The 16,662-nt window shown below is 44.7% G+C and overlaps 1 protein-coding gene across 1 annotated transcript in view; it reads right to left on the minus strand.

Moving 5' to 3' along the window:
* ARHGAP40 (Rho GTPase activating protein 40) overlaps window positions 1-16,141 on the minus strand; it is a 69,600-nt gene extending 53,459 nt beyond the window's left edge. Inside the window, 2 exon segments of the mRNA XM_082271238.1 lie at window positions 15,904-16,045; window positions 16,048-16,141. Of these exon segments, the coding sequence (XP_082127364.1) occupies window positions 15,904-16,045; window positions 16,048-16,126 (221 nt within the window). The 5' untranslated portion in view covers window positions 16,127-16,141.
* Between the last annotated feature and the right edge of the window lie 521 nt (window positions 16,142-16,662).

Consider the following 16,662-nt stretch of genomic DNA (forward strand, 5'->3'; position numbering starts at 1 on the left):
TATTTAATTATATCTTTTCATGTGACAATACTAAAGAAATGACACTTTGATTTAATGCAAAGTAGTAAGTGTGCAGCTTGTATAACAGTGTAAATTTGCTGTCCCCTCAAAAAAACAACACACAGCAAATAATGTTGAAACCGCTGGCAACAAAAGTGAGTACACCCCTAGGTTGTGTCAATATTTTATGTGCCTAACATTATTTTCCAGCACTGCCTTAACCCTCCTGGGCATGGAGTTCACCAGAGCTTCACAGGTTGCCACTGGAGTCCTCTTCCACTCCTCCATGACGACATCATGGAGCTGGTGGATGTTGGAGACCTTGCACTCCTCCACCTTCTGTTTGAAAATTCCCCACAGATGCTCAATAGGTCTGGAGACATGCTTGGCCAGTCCATCACCTTTACCCTCAGCTTCTTTAGCAAGGCAGTGGTCGTCTTGGAGGTGTGTTTGGGTTTGTTATCATGTTGTAATACTGCCCTGAAGCCCAGTCTCCGAATGGAGGGGATCATTCTCTGCTTCAGTATATCACAGTACATGTTGGCAATCATGGTTCCCTCAATGAACTGTAGCTCCCCAGTGCCGGCATCACTCATGCAGCCCCAGACCATGACACGCCCAGCACTATGCTTGACTGTAGTCAAGACACACTTGTCTTTGTACTCACCTTGTTGCCGCCACACACGCTTGACACCATCCGAACAAAATAAGTTTATCTTGGTCTCATCAGACCACAGGACATGGTTCCAGTAATCCATGTCCTTAGTCTGCTTGTCTTCAGCAAAATGTTTGCAGGCTTTCTTGTGCATCATGTTTAGAAGATCCTTCCTTCTGGGACGACAGCCATGCAGACCAATTTAATGCAGTGTGTGGCGTATGGTCTGAGCACTGACAGGCTGACCCCCCACCCCTTCAACCTCTGCAGCAATGCTGGCAGCACTCCTACGTCTACTTCCCAAAGACAACCTCTGGATATGATGCTGAGCATGTGCACTCAACTGCTTTGGTCGACCATGGTAAAGCCTGTTCTGAGTGGAACCTGTCCTGTTAAATCGCTGTATGGTCTTGGCCAAGGTACTGCAGCTCCGCTTCAGGATCTTGGCAATCTTCTTCTTTTTTAGTTACATAGTTACGGAGGTTGAAAAAAGACATCAGTCCATCCAGTTTAACCTATGATGTGTGTGTGTGTTTGCTGTTAACCGCACATTGTATTCTAGCCTAGGCCATCTATATGTAGAGCAACAATTCTTTTTTTTCAGATCCTCAGAGAGTTCTTTGCCATTAGGTGCCATGTTGAACTTTAAGTGACCAGAGAAGAGAAAGTGAGAGCGATAACACCAAATTCAACACACCGGCTCCCCATTCAAACCTGAGACCTGGCAACACTAACAAGTCACATGACACTGAAAGGGAAAATGGCTAATTGGGCCCAATTTGGACATTTTCACTTAGGGTTGAAATAACTTTTGTTGCCAGCGGTTTAGACATTAATGGCTGTGTGTTGAGTTATTTTGAGGGGACAGTTAATTTACACTGTTATACAAGCTGTGTATTCACTACTTTACATTGTAGCAAAGTGTAATTTCTTCAGTGTTGTCACATGAAAAGATATAATAAAATATTTACAAAAATGTGAGGGGTGTACTCACTTTTGTGAGATACTGTGTGTATGTATGTATATATATATATATATATATATATATATATATATATACACACACACATTATATATATATATATATATATATATATATATATATATATATATATATATATATATATGCACACACACAGTATACAATTTGTCCATTAACATTTTCCACCAGAAGAAAGTCCAATTTATCCTAAAAAAAATAAAATTATAATTCACCTGGATACACTAAGTAGCTGCAAAGATATTGCACAGTTTGACTAACATACCAAAGTTGCAAACCTGCATTCATGCGTTAAGTGATTGTAAACCCTCCTCTTGTAAAACAACCTATTTAGTTTAAAATAGAAATTAAAGGCAAAACATTTGTGTATAGCTATTATATCAGCTGAATAAGAGGGAGTCAGAACAATTCTGATCATTAGAGAAGAGCACACTAAGTTCCCAGCATAGCTAGAGAACTAACCACGCTGTGCTCTCATGCCTAGTGTGGTCAGTTTTTAATAGGAAAGCAGAGGGACTAACATAAACACCAGGTATTTCACACAAAGGAAGCAATACAAAGAGAACAGGATACTTTCTCATACAAGTACATGGTACACCAGGCGCATATCAGGATTAGAGGATTTCCTACAGCAGAGATTAGCCAGCATTGTACAATAAAGAAGAATACCCAAAATACACTGAATATTGGCTGTGCATGTTTATGAAGCGGGGTTGCTCATGTGGTCTTTGTTTTGGTCACTTCCTGCTATATATGGTCATCTTAAGATCTGCTGACGGACAAGGGAAATGCCAAGAAATTACACACATAAATACATGTATCGTACTGTAATTAACGCTAGCTGGCACCAATGGTCTAGTAAAGCTGCCCTTCTCAACTATGTTTTCTCCAAGAAATTGCAAGGGCTTCACTGGGCGCCATTTTTTTGGAACTGGATGTGATGTCGTTCGGAGGAGATGTCAGATATGAATGTGCTGGGGTAGGCTGGTGTTATTGGATTTGTATATTGGGAGGTGACTGGCTCCCCTTGTTTTTTTTCTAGGGTTATAGGGTTTCTAGCATTACCTTCCCAGCACCATTTTTTGATCTTGCGTTTTCCCCACCCTTTGATATTTGGTTGGGGGGGTCTTCATGCTACTTAATTTTCTGCTTCCGGTATCATCTGCCCTGGGAATTTTTGGTTCTCCCTTTAGATCTTTTGTTATCTGCCATATCTTAAGATTATACGAACTAGTGGACCCCGAGGAAGCAAGACTATATGCAAACGTGTCGATCCACCAAGTCTTATATGAAGCATATTGTACATCTAATATGGCGACTTAATGGCCATTGTTTTTAAGTGTATTTTAATGTGCAAATAAAGCTGTAATTCTTTTTAACCATTTATTGTTGTATTGGCACACTTAGAATCCCCATTTTTCAGTCTTCCTTTTGGTCAACTGGAATTGTATTACTTGGTAGATGATAAAATTAGGGGATGGTGCCTTGAATCTGTTCACAAGGGGTTTGCACTTTTAGTGCCGGTTCACACATATGCGCACTGCTCTGCAAATCAAATGCGATGTCTGTGCATTGCAAATTCAGCCATACAGATTGCATGGCTGACTTTGCATCGCATTGGAACCGAAGTCGCACAGGACCCTTTTTTTGGTCCGCACCAGAATCAGATCACATGGGTGTTCACACCTATGCGATCTGATTCATGTCCGAATTGACAGTTCGCGCTGCGATATACGAACTGATCTGGGGGTGTCAAATTTGTATTGGCATCCACAGCGATTCGCATTTGGCAGTGTGAACTGCCTGCGAGTCGAGTGTGATACGGAAACCGCAGTGGACATCGCATATGTGTGAATCGGCACTTATAGTAACATATTCCCTGAGCAATTCCTTCTTTCTAAGGTAAGTAACCACTGACACCAATGATCATTTTAGCCATCTGTAAGGACCACTAGCTATCTATCCAAAGACCACAAATTAGGGATCGACCTATTATCGGCAAAGTTGATATATCGAGGGCCGATCTGCACTTTCCCCGATATATCGGAATCGGCCACCAAGGTGACTGATATTGCCGATATTTCAGAAAGTGCTTGTACCAGAGTGATGCCTGCAGCTAGAGGCATCCCCCCGGTACTGGCATCCATAGCCGAAGGTAGGCTGTCTTATAAGGACAACCGATGTGGCTGAGAAGCCGCTCGGCTGTCATTACAAGGAGCAGGAGGGGACGCCCCCCCTCCCGTCGCCATCTGCGGCTCGCCCGGGTCTCCCGTCCCACCGGGAGACCCGGCAACCAGCCTGCACGGCCGTCAAAGACCTGATCAAAGCCGCACTTGACTCTGATCGGGTCTCCATACAAAAACCGGAAGTGATGTCATAACATTTTTTTTTTAAATCTACGAAAATATCGGGCCATATCGGCCGATACCGATACGCGATGACCAAAATATCGGTATCGGCAATGAAAAAACAATATCGGTGGATCCCTAACCACAAATGCAAGGAGCATTCTTACCAGTGACCATCACGCTAATGCACTGTGAGCTGTAGATATAGCAATTATTATCATGGGTTCCCTAAGCCTGCAAGGTTGTTTCAAAGGTTCCTTCATAAGTTTAAGAAAAGCTAGTCTAAGACCCCTTTCACATGGGTGATCCGGTCCACCTGTCAGTTTTCCAGGCGGACCTGATCGGATGTTCCATGCATCCCTATGGGGCAGAAGGTGTCAGCGGAGACATCTCCACTGACACCCGTTGCTATCCGATACGATCCTGTCCATGAAATCCAGATGCATGGAAACCTTATTTTCCATCTGTCTGGAGGATCGGATCGGATGAGAACGGACAGGCGGTCTGTTCTCATCCGATCTCCCCATAGAGGACAGCGGGGATCTAACAGCTCCGTCTCTGCACACAGAGCGGAGACGGAGCTGTCATCCGCCTGCTCAGCAGGGATCAGCGGATCAATCCCCTGCTGATCAGAATGGACTCCGTCGGGCAGTGCGCCTGTGTGAAAGGGGCCTACTGTATACCGATATGCCGAGACCCCGTGGTTGAAGAATGTTGGTTTATGTTTAGCAATGCAGATGGATACCCAAAGCATCAGACTGTCTCCTGTGCTCAGTCTCAAAGCACTAAATACAAAATACACATAAAAGGTATGCAAGAAGTTATAAGTATCTCACCTCACATTTCACCTTCAGCTTTTAAAAAACAATTCTTAGAAATGAAGACAAAAAGGTACCATAAACAATTCCTGTCAACTACGTTGTATAACTTGTTCTGCATGGGATTTTTTTTTTTTTTCCTAAAGTGAATTGTAAACCTGGGGCCACCACTACTTTGCCACCTCACTGCATCAGATAGGAATAATGTAAAGTTCATGTATGCAGGACCGGCCCTACCATGGGTCCCACTGGACAGAACTTTTAGAGGGGCAGCAAACTGATGCCCAAGATTTTTTTTCCCAGCAGTTTTTTGTGTTATTAGTTTGTGGCGCATTACGGGCGGTATTTCCCCACCTCATACTGCCGCCCGTAGTGCAAACTCGAGGAGTATGAGGTGGTGGAGCGTCTCCTCCGGGGAACATTCCTCGCATGATTGTGGTGTGCACAATGACGTCAGATATCAGCGCACTCCATCTCACGCAGGGCAGGCTGGATCTTCTAGGGCGGTGGCCCTGGCAGACACAGGAGTGACAGGAGGACTGAGTGGACCGGTCCGGAAGTAAGTTATGGAAGAAGATAACAGTATATAGAATGTTTCCAAAATGTTATATTTATTAAATTTATTACAGGTTTTTTCTTTTTTGTCCCTATACCCCGCAAAGCAGCCCCTACCCGCCCCCCCCCACACAATGCAGCCCCTAAAAAAGTTTGCATATAGACAAGGTGCTGTTGAATGTAAATCTGACTTCCTCATAAATTTAATTTTAGTTTTAATTATCATGATATAAAATAATGGATGTTGGAGCCTTTTGGTGGGCGTAATTTTTTTCTTTTGGGGGGGGGGCAGCATTTTTAATTCTTGGACCCAGGCCGCACAATGTCTTGGGCAAGCCCTGCATGTATGACTTCCACTGCAAGTACCGGCTCGGCTCTACTCGGCCCTGCTTGGCTCGGTTTGGTTTTCCACTGCATGGTACCGCATGGTACGGTGTTGGAACGGTTCGGTATGGTTTGGTATGGTTTGCTTTTACACTAAAGTAGTAAGTGGGTGGGCTAACAACGATGCTCTGACCAATCAGTGGCTAGTAGTGACAAACAGTCAAGGCTGCAAGCAAAGGATTGTGGGATATGGTACCGGTACGGCCCTCTTGGAACCACAACCGAGGTGGTACTGTTTAAGCGAGCCGTACCGTTCGGTTCCATGTAGTGGAAAAGCGCCACTGTACCGTACCAAACCGTTCCAACACCGTACCATGCGGTACCATGCAGTGGAAAAGCGCAAAAGCGAGCCGAACAGTTCGGTTCCATGAAGTGGAAAAGCGCCATAAGTGAGTTTACATGTGCTTCCTCGGTCTAAAGCAGGGATCCTCAAACTACGGCCCTCCATCTGTTATGGAACTACAAATCCCATGAGGCATTGGAAAACTCTGGCAATCACAGACATGACTAGGCATGATGGGAACAGGAGGACCCCTGGTCTATAGCAATAGGAAACCACATGCTAAAACACAATTGAGGTCATTAGGGAAAAAGACACAATGAAGAAAGAAAATTGATCAGCTCACCCATTCATTCTTTTAGATTGTAAGCTCTAAGGCTGCATACACATGGGCCGAATATTGGTCACTGTGTACAGATGTCTTTCCGACAGAAGCCGGTCTACTGACCAGCTTTTGATCGAAGGGACATGCTGGAAAGCCAACATCCGATCAGTGTGTTCTGGCAGAGGTGCAGTCCACACAGAACACAAAGGCACAACTGGGGAGATCGCCGCACTAACATAGCATGTGTTACCACGGTGATCTGTCAGTGGTTTTCGTTCAGCTCGCTGGGTTCAATGAGAAAAAAAAACTTTGTGTGTACCAGGCTTTACCAACAGGACCCTCAGATCCCTCTTGTATTGTATCTATTCTATCCCCCTCCATTTTGTAAAGCACTGCACAAAATTTCACCACTATATAAATCTTGTATAATAATTAATTCATGTTCTATCCAGTCCAGCATTTGAAGTCATTTAAGTTTTATTTTAATTATTAAAGGTACTTATATAAACCCAGCCAATTATGCAGTGATTTACATATAGATTATACAATCACATCAGGCACTGCCCCCAAGAAGCTTACAATCTAAGATTCCTAATTCATACATATACATACTAATTCATACATATACATACTACAGTCAATTTAGACAGAAACCAATTACCCCACCAGCATGTCTTTGGAGTGTGGAAGGAAACCCACACAGGCACGGGGAAATCAGTGCCATGGTTGGGATTTGAGCCGTCAACCCTAATGCTGCCAGGTGGAAGTGCTAACCACTTATCCACTGTGCTGCTCATTTTTCTTTTATAAGCTCCCCAACACTTCCCCAACAAAGTGACCCCAACACTTCCAAAAATTAAATGCTATCCAACTGGGACTACAGCAATAAAAGCTTATCAGTAATTCTAATCTTTCCCTAATCTTTAACCACTTCAATACCGGGCGCTTTCACCCCCTTCCTGCCCAGGCCAATTTTCAGCTTTTAGCGCTGTTGCAATTTGAATGGCAATTGCGCGGTCATGCAACACTGTACCTAAACCAAATTAAAGTAAATTTTTTTTCCCCACAAATAGAGCTTTCTTTTGGTGGTATTTGATCACCGCAAGGTTTTTTCGCTAAACAAATTTAAAAAAAAGTTTGAAAAAGAAAAAAAAAGTTTTTTTTGTTTAGGTTATAAAATTGTGAAAATAAATATGTTTTTCCTGCACTGATGAGGCCACACATTGGTGGGCAATGATAGGCGGCACTGATGGGCATAGGTGGGTGGCATTGATAGATGGCAATGATGGGCACTGGTGGGCGGCACTGATAGATGGCAATGATGGGCAGCACTGATGAGGAGGGCACTGGCAGGCTCCCTGAGCACTGATTGGCATCCCTGGTGGTCATGAGTGGGCATCCCTGGTGGCCATGGGTGGACAACCCCTGGTGGCCATGGGTGGGCAATCCCTGGTGGCATCCCCCAAGGGTCTGTACTGGTAACCAATGCTCCGATTACCAGCACAGACCATCCCCATCAGGAGAGCCACCAATTGGCTCTCCTCTACTCGTGCCTGTGAGGAAAGCCGATCAACGGCACTTCCTATTTACTATGTGACCAGCTGTGATTGGACACAGCTGGTCACATTGTAAAGAGCCTACGTCATAGGCTCTTTACCGGGATCGGAGATGCGGTGTGTCAGAGTGACACACTGCACCACTGATCGCTGCTCTGCGCGCCCCCGGGGGGGGCGCAGAGGAGGTCTATCCTGCTGGAAGTCATATGACGGCCAGTCAGGATACAGCAACCACTTTGCAGCTGTCAATTTGCTATATTACGGGCGGCAAATGTTTTAAAAAAAAATAAAAAATTACAGTAAAACCTTGGTTTGCGAGTAACGTGGTCTGGTAAGCAGGGAAAACTACTGGGACCACTTTTATCAGATTCCAGAACGCCAGCTGTGTGAAAACATACCACTGCTAGCTGCTGCCATAACCCCGGTATTTAAAGCGGAGTTCCAGCCTTTTCACTCACCTGTCCAACGGTCCAGCGATGCGGCCGCCGAAGCCTCGATCCTCTCCCTCTGGTCTCGGCGGCCCTGGCATCACTGCTGTGGGCACCCGGCTGTGACAGTTTGCGGCTTCACAGCTGGGTACCCACTGCGCATGCGCGAGTCGCGCTGCGCGTCTTGATTGGCCGGAAATCTTCTGGGACCTCTGACATGTCCCAGAAGATTGCAGGGAGGGAGGGGGAGAGGAGAACTTCCGTTCAGGGCGCCGCGGCGCTCCGAGCGGAAGTGGGAGCGGGTACCTGTCAAAACTAGGTACCCGCTCCCCCCCAAAAAAATGACATGCCAAATGTGGCATGTCAGGGGGTTAGAATACCTAAAGCGGAAGTTCCACTTTTGGGTGGAACTCCGCTTTAACATCAAGTACCGACGTAAATACATGGTGGGCGGTCCGGAAGTACGGTAGTTAATGTAAAAAGAAGTGGAATTACACTCACAATGTTAAAAACAATATCCCGTGTTAAGGAGTCTGGTGCTCATCCATGTAAAGCAGCTGGTGTATACAGTAAAGCCGCTGGTATATACAGTATGTGGCCAGAGGTCCAGGGGCACTGCTGGCTCCCAGCGCTTCCTGGAGAACTCAGAGACACTCCCACCTGGGTGGGGTGGGCATAACGCGCATTCAGAGCACCCAGAAGTGATGTCAACAGTTCCCCAGTGTCTCTGAGTTCTCCAGGAAGCGCTGGGAGCCAGCAGTGCCCCTGGACCTCTGGCCACATACTGTATACACCAGCCGCTTTACGCAGATGACTACCAGACTTCTAAGCATGGGATATTGTTTTTAACATTGTGAGTGTCCTTCCACTTTTTTTTTTTACATGAAAACTGTGATCCTTCTACACTTCGGTGGCGCTGCTCTTTTTGTTCTTTGTGTTTTTCATGCCTCTTATGCGGACTATACACTAGCCAAAAGATCGTTCGAAAATCTGTCATTTGGTCCGATCGTTGGCTTTTCGTCCAGTTAACGGGCACAAATAGAAAATCGTTTTTAACTTTTCACAGCTGAAAAATTGAAGGAACAGTTTTGAAAATCCACCGACTGAATGATAAATTGAAAGGTTAATGTGTTTCTCGTCCGACCTGTTTGCAATAGGCATATGTGACAAACTGAACGAAAAACGGATTAATTTATGTCCATTGAACGATTTATCGCTCAAAATTCGTGATGCCAAGATCGTCTGCTATCATGGCCGATTTTTCGTTTTTCGAAAATGAGTTTGCCTGATATTTCGGCTAGTGTATGGCCAGCCGTAATCATTTTTATATGAATAAATGTTTGTGGAATGAATTATCTGAGTTTCCATTATTTCCTATGGGGAAATCTGCTTTGATATACAAGTGCTTTGGATTACAAACATGTTTCTGGAACTAATTATGCTCGCAATCCAAGGTTTTTTTCTGTATTTTTTTCTGTATTTTTTTCAAATAATAAAAACAAAAATCCCTCTTCTATCCCTCCACCCAACCCTCCTGCATAGCCAGTGGAGGCCTCTACTCCTGTTAGCGAACCATCTTGGTTTTGTTGTGAACTAGTAAGGGCTAAAGGACATCTTTCATTTTGCACATTGTGGTGCAGATAACCACATCCGACTGTGTTAATTGCAAAAAAATAATAATAAAAAAAAAAAAACGTAAGGGCTCTTTCACACAGGCGGACCGACCGTTCAGATCCAGAAACAAAAAAAAGTGATGCTGAGCACCCTGCTCCTGCGCTCAGAACCAGGTCCTCCGGCTGCCTCTATCTTGGAACTCACACTTGGCATCCACTATGGCTAAGCCTTGCTGCCCTCTACGACCAGGGTGGTCGACGACACTGCAAATACAAAACACAAAGAAAGAGTGCACCAGCCTAGTGCATTATCCTCAGCGGGCTTTTAATCAACTACTCACAAACATCAATAGAAAAGTCTAATGTCTCATGTAGACGTAGAGGCTCTGAGGAAGAGGCACGGCCTCGAAATGCGTCAGCCCTCCGTCTACATGAGACATTGGACTTTTCTATTGATGCTGCTCTTTGGAATTGATATGCTGGTCTATCACGCATGTTTGTGAGTAGTTGATTTTAAATTTATATTATTAAAAGCCCGCTGAGGATAATGCGCCAGGCTGGTGCGCCCTTTCTTTGTGTTTGTATTTGGACCGTTCAGATCCGCCTGTCCGTTTTTTCTATCCGTCCAGCGGATTGGATCGGATAAGAATGGACCGACGGTCCGTTCCCATCCGATTCCGCCATAGAGCTGTATGGAGAACTGACAGCGGTGTCTCCGCACACAGCGTGGAGAACAGCTGTCATCCTCCTGCTCAGCAGGGGATCGGCGGATCGATCCCCCGCTGAGATAAACGGAGTCCTTCCAAAGGACGGGCTGTGTGAAAGGGGCCTAAATCTTCTCGATCTTCATAAACAATGCGCACCCACTAAGGGTTTTACATTGAAATCTACGGACTTCATAAAATGAATGTCTATGCATGACGCTCCAGGTCGCCCCGAAGTAGTACAGGACCCTTTTTCTAAGTCGGAGCGACTTGTTTCGCTCCTATTAGAACCGTTCCTGTACTACACTATGGGACGCGACCGACCGCGACTTGTCAGGCTGACCAAGTCGCGGTCCAAGTCGGATCAGTGTGAATGGGCTGTAAGGCTTCATGTACACGAGATGTTTTAAAACCTCTCCTGAACCCTGAAACTCGACAGCTAGTAACCGGCGGTTAAAAACGTCCGTTACATGCCATGTTTGTGTTTAGAAGTGTTTTTACATTGTAAAATGGTCAGAAATGTATCCCCATTGAAAACACCAATAAATGAAACGCTTATAAACGCGAGTTACCGTGTTTGCACGCTGTTACAAGCTTGTGCGTTTCAAGTTCAAATAAACTTCCGTCTGAATGCATTTTTTTGCTTTAAAAAATGCCACTAAACGTCTCAGTGTACATGGATAGATAAGAGAACAAAGGGGAGAGTTCAGGGGCTGCTGTAAAAAAAAAAACGCCCAACTGTGCCTAAACGTCTGTTCATCAGCAGCAGTATACATGAGGCCTAAAGAATAGGGCACAGGTTTAAAAAATACCCCCCCCCCCCAAAAAAAAAAATTATTGAAGGGGTGGGTTATTTAGCTAAATAAGCCAAGGCAAAATGACATGACCTTGCTAAAGGTTCTTAGGGCCCTTGGTGGAAATAAAACAAAATGTAGCACTCGGAAAGGTTTCACAAAACGCCCTTTGTAGTAATTTTAGGCTCCACACATAAAATGAGGTCAAGAAACTCTTCTCCAAATTGAAAATATTCAGATTTTATTCCAATCTGCAGGTTTTAACCACTTGCCGACCGCCGCAAGTACATATACTGCAGCGGTCAGCCCCGGCCAGGCAAAGTGACGTATAAATACGTCACTAGCTTGTCACCGGCTTGTGAGCCAATAGCGGGCCCAGGCTCGTTCCCTAAGGAGTCAGTGCGTGTGACCGGCGGACCCGATGTCCGCCGGTCACTCGGCGATCGTCGGTGGAAAGGGAGAAAGGCAGGCGGTTAATGTAAACAAGCCGCCTGTCATTCTCCCCTGTGTAAAAATGGAGATCAGACGGTTCTACTATGTAGGACCGTTGATCTCTGTTTTTACACTAGTAGCCATGTCCCATCACAGTTAGAAACACACCCCTAGGACACACTTAACCCCTCCTGCTCCAATACAGTTAACCCCTTCCCTGCCAGTCATTACAGTAACAGTGCATATGTATAGCACTGATTACTGCAGTAATGTCACTGGTAACCCCAAAAAGTGTCAAAAATTTCAGTCAAGGGTCCGATCTGTCCGCCGCAATGTCGCAGTCCTGCAAAAAAAAAAATCGCAGATCGCCCCCATTACTCGTTAAAAAAAAAAACACCAAAAATGACAAAAATCTTTCCCTTTGTTAGTAAAAGCGATAACTTTTGCGCAAACCAATCAAAATACGCTTTTTGCGATTTTTTTTTACCAAACATATGTAGCATAAAACAAATTGGCTGAAAATGTTAAAAAAATTAGATTTTTACATTTTTTTTGGGAATTTCATATAAAAAAAAATGTGAAAAATATTGTTATTTTTGCAAAATTTACGCTCTTTTTTTTGTTTATAGCGCATGATCAAAAAATCGCACAGGTGATCAAATACCACCAAAAGAAAGCTCTGTTTGTGGGAAAAAAGGACGTCAAATTAGTTTAGGTACAGCGTTGCACGACCGCGCAATGGTCCGTTAAAGTCACGCAGTAAAAAAAAAAAAAAAAAAAAAAAAATCGCAAAAAACCCCCTGGTCAGGAAGGGGGTAAAATCTTCCGGGGCTTAAGTGGTTAAGAAAATGATAAACTGTGCAGTAAAGAATCACTACAAGAAGGCATGTTCCAAGGCTATCTGTGCATATCGGATTTTATTAGGTCTTCATATACTACTAATGCAGCTCACATTTGACCACTTGTAGAAGTCAAAATGGCCGTTCTCACAGGCCATACACCTGCCAGCATGTTGATTTAAATGTAACCAGTTCTTAACCCAGGATTTGGATGCATTGTTTGGTCCACACCTTAACAGATGCCTCATAGAAACCTACAGTTAATATGGATCTTGCATTACTTTTGTCATGTAAAGCGCATGCATGCTAAGTAACACAGTCATGTAAATTCTGGTGCTTGTGCAGGGCCGGAACAAAGGGTGGGCAGGAGCATCGTGGTATCATGTGAGGTGGGGGGGCCGCAAGGAGATTGGGGGGGGGGTGTAATATTGGAAGGAGGAATTTGGGAGGGGGGGGCATGGGGGTAAGTATTGTTCTAGAAAAGAAAATTTGGGTGGGGGGGGGGGGGGGGAGGACGCTAAGAGTGGTGATTAAGGGCCCTTTGTGTTGGGAGGGGAGATGGGGAAGAAGTGTGCTAGGAGAGGGAATTGAGGGGGAATTTGCAGTGGGGGGGAAGATTGATACTGGGAGGGGGAAATTTAAGAGGTAGAGGATTTGTGCTAGAAGGTTAATTTGATTTTGGCATTTGAGATGGGGGGATTTGGGAGATGGGGGGGCAACAAAGATTTGTGCTGGGAGGAAGGATTTCAGCAGGCAGCAGATTTGCACTGGGAGGAGGGGGGAGTTTTTGTTTAGGGAGTAAGCATGCAGATTAGTGCTCTTTTTTTTTGGGGGGGGGGGGGGATTTTTTGCTGACACATAATCTTCTCACATCTTGGGAGGGGGGCGCAGTTTGGCATGTTTGCCCTGGGCACTAGATGACCTTGTCCTGGCACTGTGGTTGTGCATTTAGTGGTTGTGCATTTACTGGCTGTATCCACAAATGTGCACCACAAATTAACCCCTGCTGCAGCTTTGTGATTTGCTTAAAGTGTAAGTCCAGGCAAAACCTAACTAAACCTAAACCTGCTCTGTTCCACATTCTAAACCTAATCTATCTAACCCTGTAAAGTACATGTTTCAAACACAAGGCCCACATGCTGAACGTGGCCCACCAGGCCATTTTATGTGGCCCTTGCACTCAGGGGAGGGAGTGGAAGTGAGATGTAGACAACCTGTAAAAGAGAGCAGAATCCTGTAACTGGACACAGCACACCCCTGAACTCTGCACTCGGTACATAGCGCACCCCTGAACTCTACACTTGGCACATAGCGCACCACTAAGTCCTGCACTCTGTACATAGTGCACCTCTGAACAATGCATTCTGTGCAAAGGGAAACTCCTGAAATCTGTACACAGCAGACCCCTGAACCCTGCACACGGCGCACCCCTGAACCCTGCACTCTGTACACAGCGCATCCCCGAACTCTGCACATAACGCACTCCTGGTATTTATTGTTTGCTTCAGTATTGCACCTATTCTCTGAGAAAAAAAGCCCTGGATCAATTTATTTCCTTTTACAGATACAACCGGCCCTTTGAGGACAACCATAATGCGGATGCGGCCCGTCATGAATTTGAGTTTGACACCCCTGCTGTAAAGCAAAAATCATTGTACTCTGTACTTACCTTTTCTGCAGCGATCCGGTCTCGTCTTCAGCGGCGGAAGCTCTGTGCAGGAGATGCAGTGCTCGTAACAGGGCAGGAGAGGACCGACAACGGCTGTGAAATGAATGGGAAGTGATGTCACCCATAGACTTACTATGGGGCTTCCGTTGTCGAGTGCCTCTCCTGCACCCGCCGCTGACAGCTTGTGGGACCGGACCGGATCGGCTTCAGAATAACCATATTGGTCCTGCATCAGTATGACCACACATGATCAAGGCAGATCTTTGCTACATTTCCACATTGTGCGGAAGATAACAGAACGGTAAATAAGAAGTCAGCATACGTGCACAGATGCAGGCTTCATCTCTTTACACCAGTGGTCTTCAAACTGCAGTCCACGGGCTGGATGTGGCCCTTTGCTTGCCTTCATCTAGCCCTTGAGGCACCATGCCATCCACTGACACCAATGATGGGGGACACTATGCCTACTCTGAATACCAACAACGGGGCACCATTCCTCCAACTGATACCAAGAATAGGGCACTATTCTTTCTACTAAAACCAAGTATAGGGAACTATTCCTTCTACTAAAACCAATCAATGGGCACACCCCACCCTCACTGACACCAGGGCATTTTCTTATCCCACTAGCCACAGTCTGGGCTCCCTTAAATGTTAAGGACAGTAAACTGGCCCACTATTCAGAAAGTTGGAGACCCCTGTATTACACAAACCATGCTGGTCATCCAATACCTGAGCATATACTATATTGTGCCATCTGTTGGCCTGGATAGACACAGCCATTTCACATAGTCACTACAATAACCTATTTTGCATGAGAGCTCCTCTGCATATTGGCATTTTAATACACAATTAGGAGTGCAAACCTGGTGCACATCTCTGAACGGACAGCTAAACAAATAGAAAGTTGATCACTTACCGCTGTCACACTTTTCTTTGTCTTCTCTAAAATACACAAGTAGCAACTTCTGATTTGTACACTTAGTGTGCGGACCACACACATACAGCTGCCAGTTCCAATTCTTCCTCTGTTACACTGACTTTAATCTTCACGAAAGACTGTCACTCAAAAATGTCTTAGCATGACTGACACCAACAACTACCCGCATCTACTATTTTCTGTTGTTTTGAAAGCTGCAGAGCATGGTAACTGATATACAGATAAGAGTCTAAATAGTTGATCTACTTCCCTCTTCCACATAAAGAACTATAGCAAACATCTAAAGCTTTTCAGACAGAACCCAATCTCCTCCGACACAGAGGAATATTTATAAAACTGGAGCAATCAGGATTAATCACTCAATCGCATGACATCGATAAAACATGATTGGCTAGCTCCGATTTATATTTATATTACTAAACTTCTAAAACGTCAGTTTTGGACATCAAAAACTATGTTGGTCCTATGCTCCTAGTAAATAAATACAAATCATTTCTAGCCTTGCCTAGAAAGAAGAACATTTGATCACAGGAAACAATTTAGAAGAAGTATTGATTAATTACCTGCATGATAATTGGAATAAGTCCCTAGAAAGGAAAACTTGAGGTCTGGGTATCCTAGTCAGAGGAAAAAAGGAGGCAACTTCCATTTGATTGGTAAAGTTCCCACATGGCAGTGGCATCCTGGTAATATTAGGATTCATCCAAAAAAACGTGCAGGTGCAGAGGTCAGAGGATACATCTTGGGCAGGTCGATAAAACAGAATCCATTCCAAATTCCACACATCCAACAAGGTTGACAGTCTCACCCCATTGCATTTTCCCAGCTTCAGTATTTCCGTGTACTAAAGTCCCATCTTAAACAGAAGTTCTACAGGTCTTCAACTGTAGGGAGTTTCAGTGCCTTTCTCTCCTTTGCTTCTAATTAGACCAAAGCTAAACCTGACATACCAGTTCTTCAACCTATCCCTTTTGGGCAATGCGTTTGCCATGCCTACATGCAAGGGGGTGGGGTTGCAGAAGGGTAAACCTTATTTATATCCAGATTAGGGAATCTATGTGTTGGGTAGTGATTTTTTAGGGAGCACATTTCCCCTAAAATTCTAAATGCCTTATAGTCTAATTAAACCTTTTGTAGAAAAAGTGTCAAGTGTTGAGAGCCGTGTATGTTTTTTTTTTTTTTTACTTATTTTTATATCCTTTTAAAACTTTTATACTGCTCACGGTTTGGTATTTTTTCCACTTCCTCTCTGTGCAACTGCAATCACAGCTGTTGGTATATGTCAGGCATGTCCAACCTGCGGCCCGGGGGCCACATGCGGC

The sequence above is a fragment of the Pelophylax lessonae genome (assembly GCF_965119305.1).
Source record: "Pelophylax lessonae genome assembly, chromosome: 11".
NCBI classification, from domain to species: domain Eukaryota; kingdom Metazoa; phylum Chordata; class Amphibia; order Anura; family Ranidae; genus Pelophylax; species Pelophylax lessonae.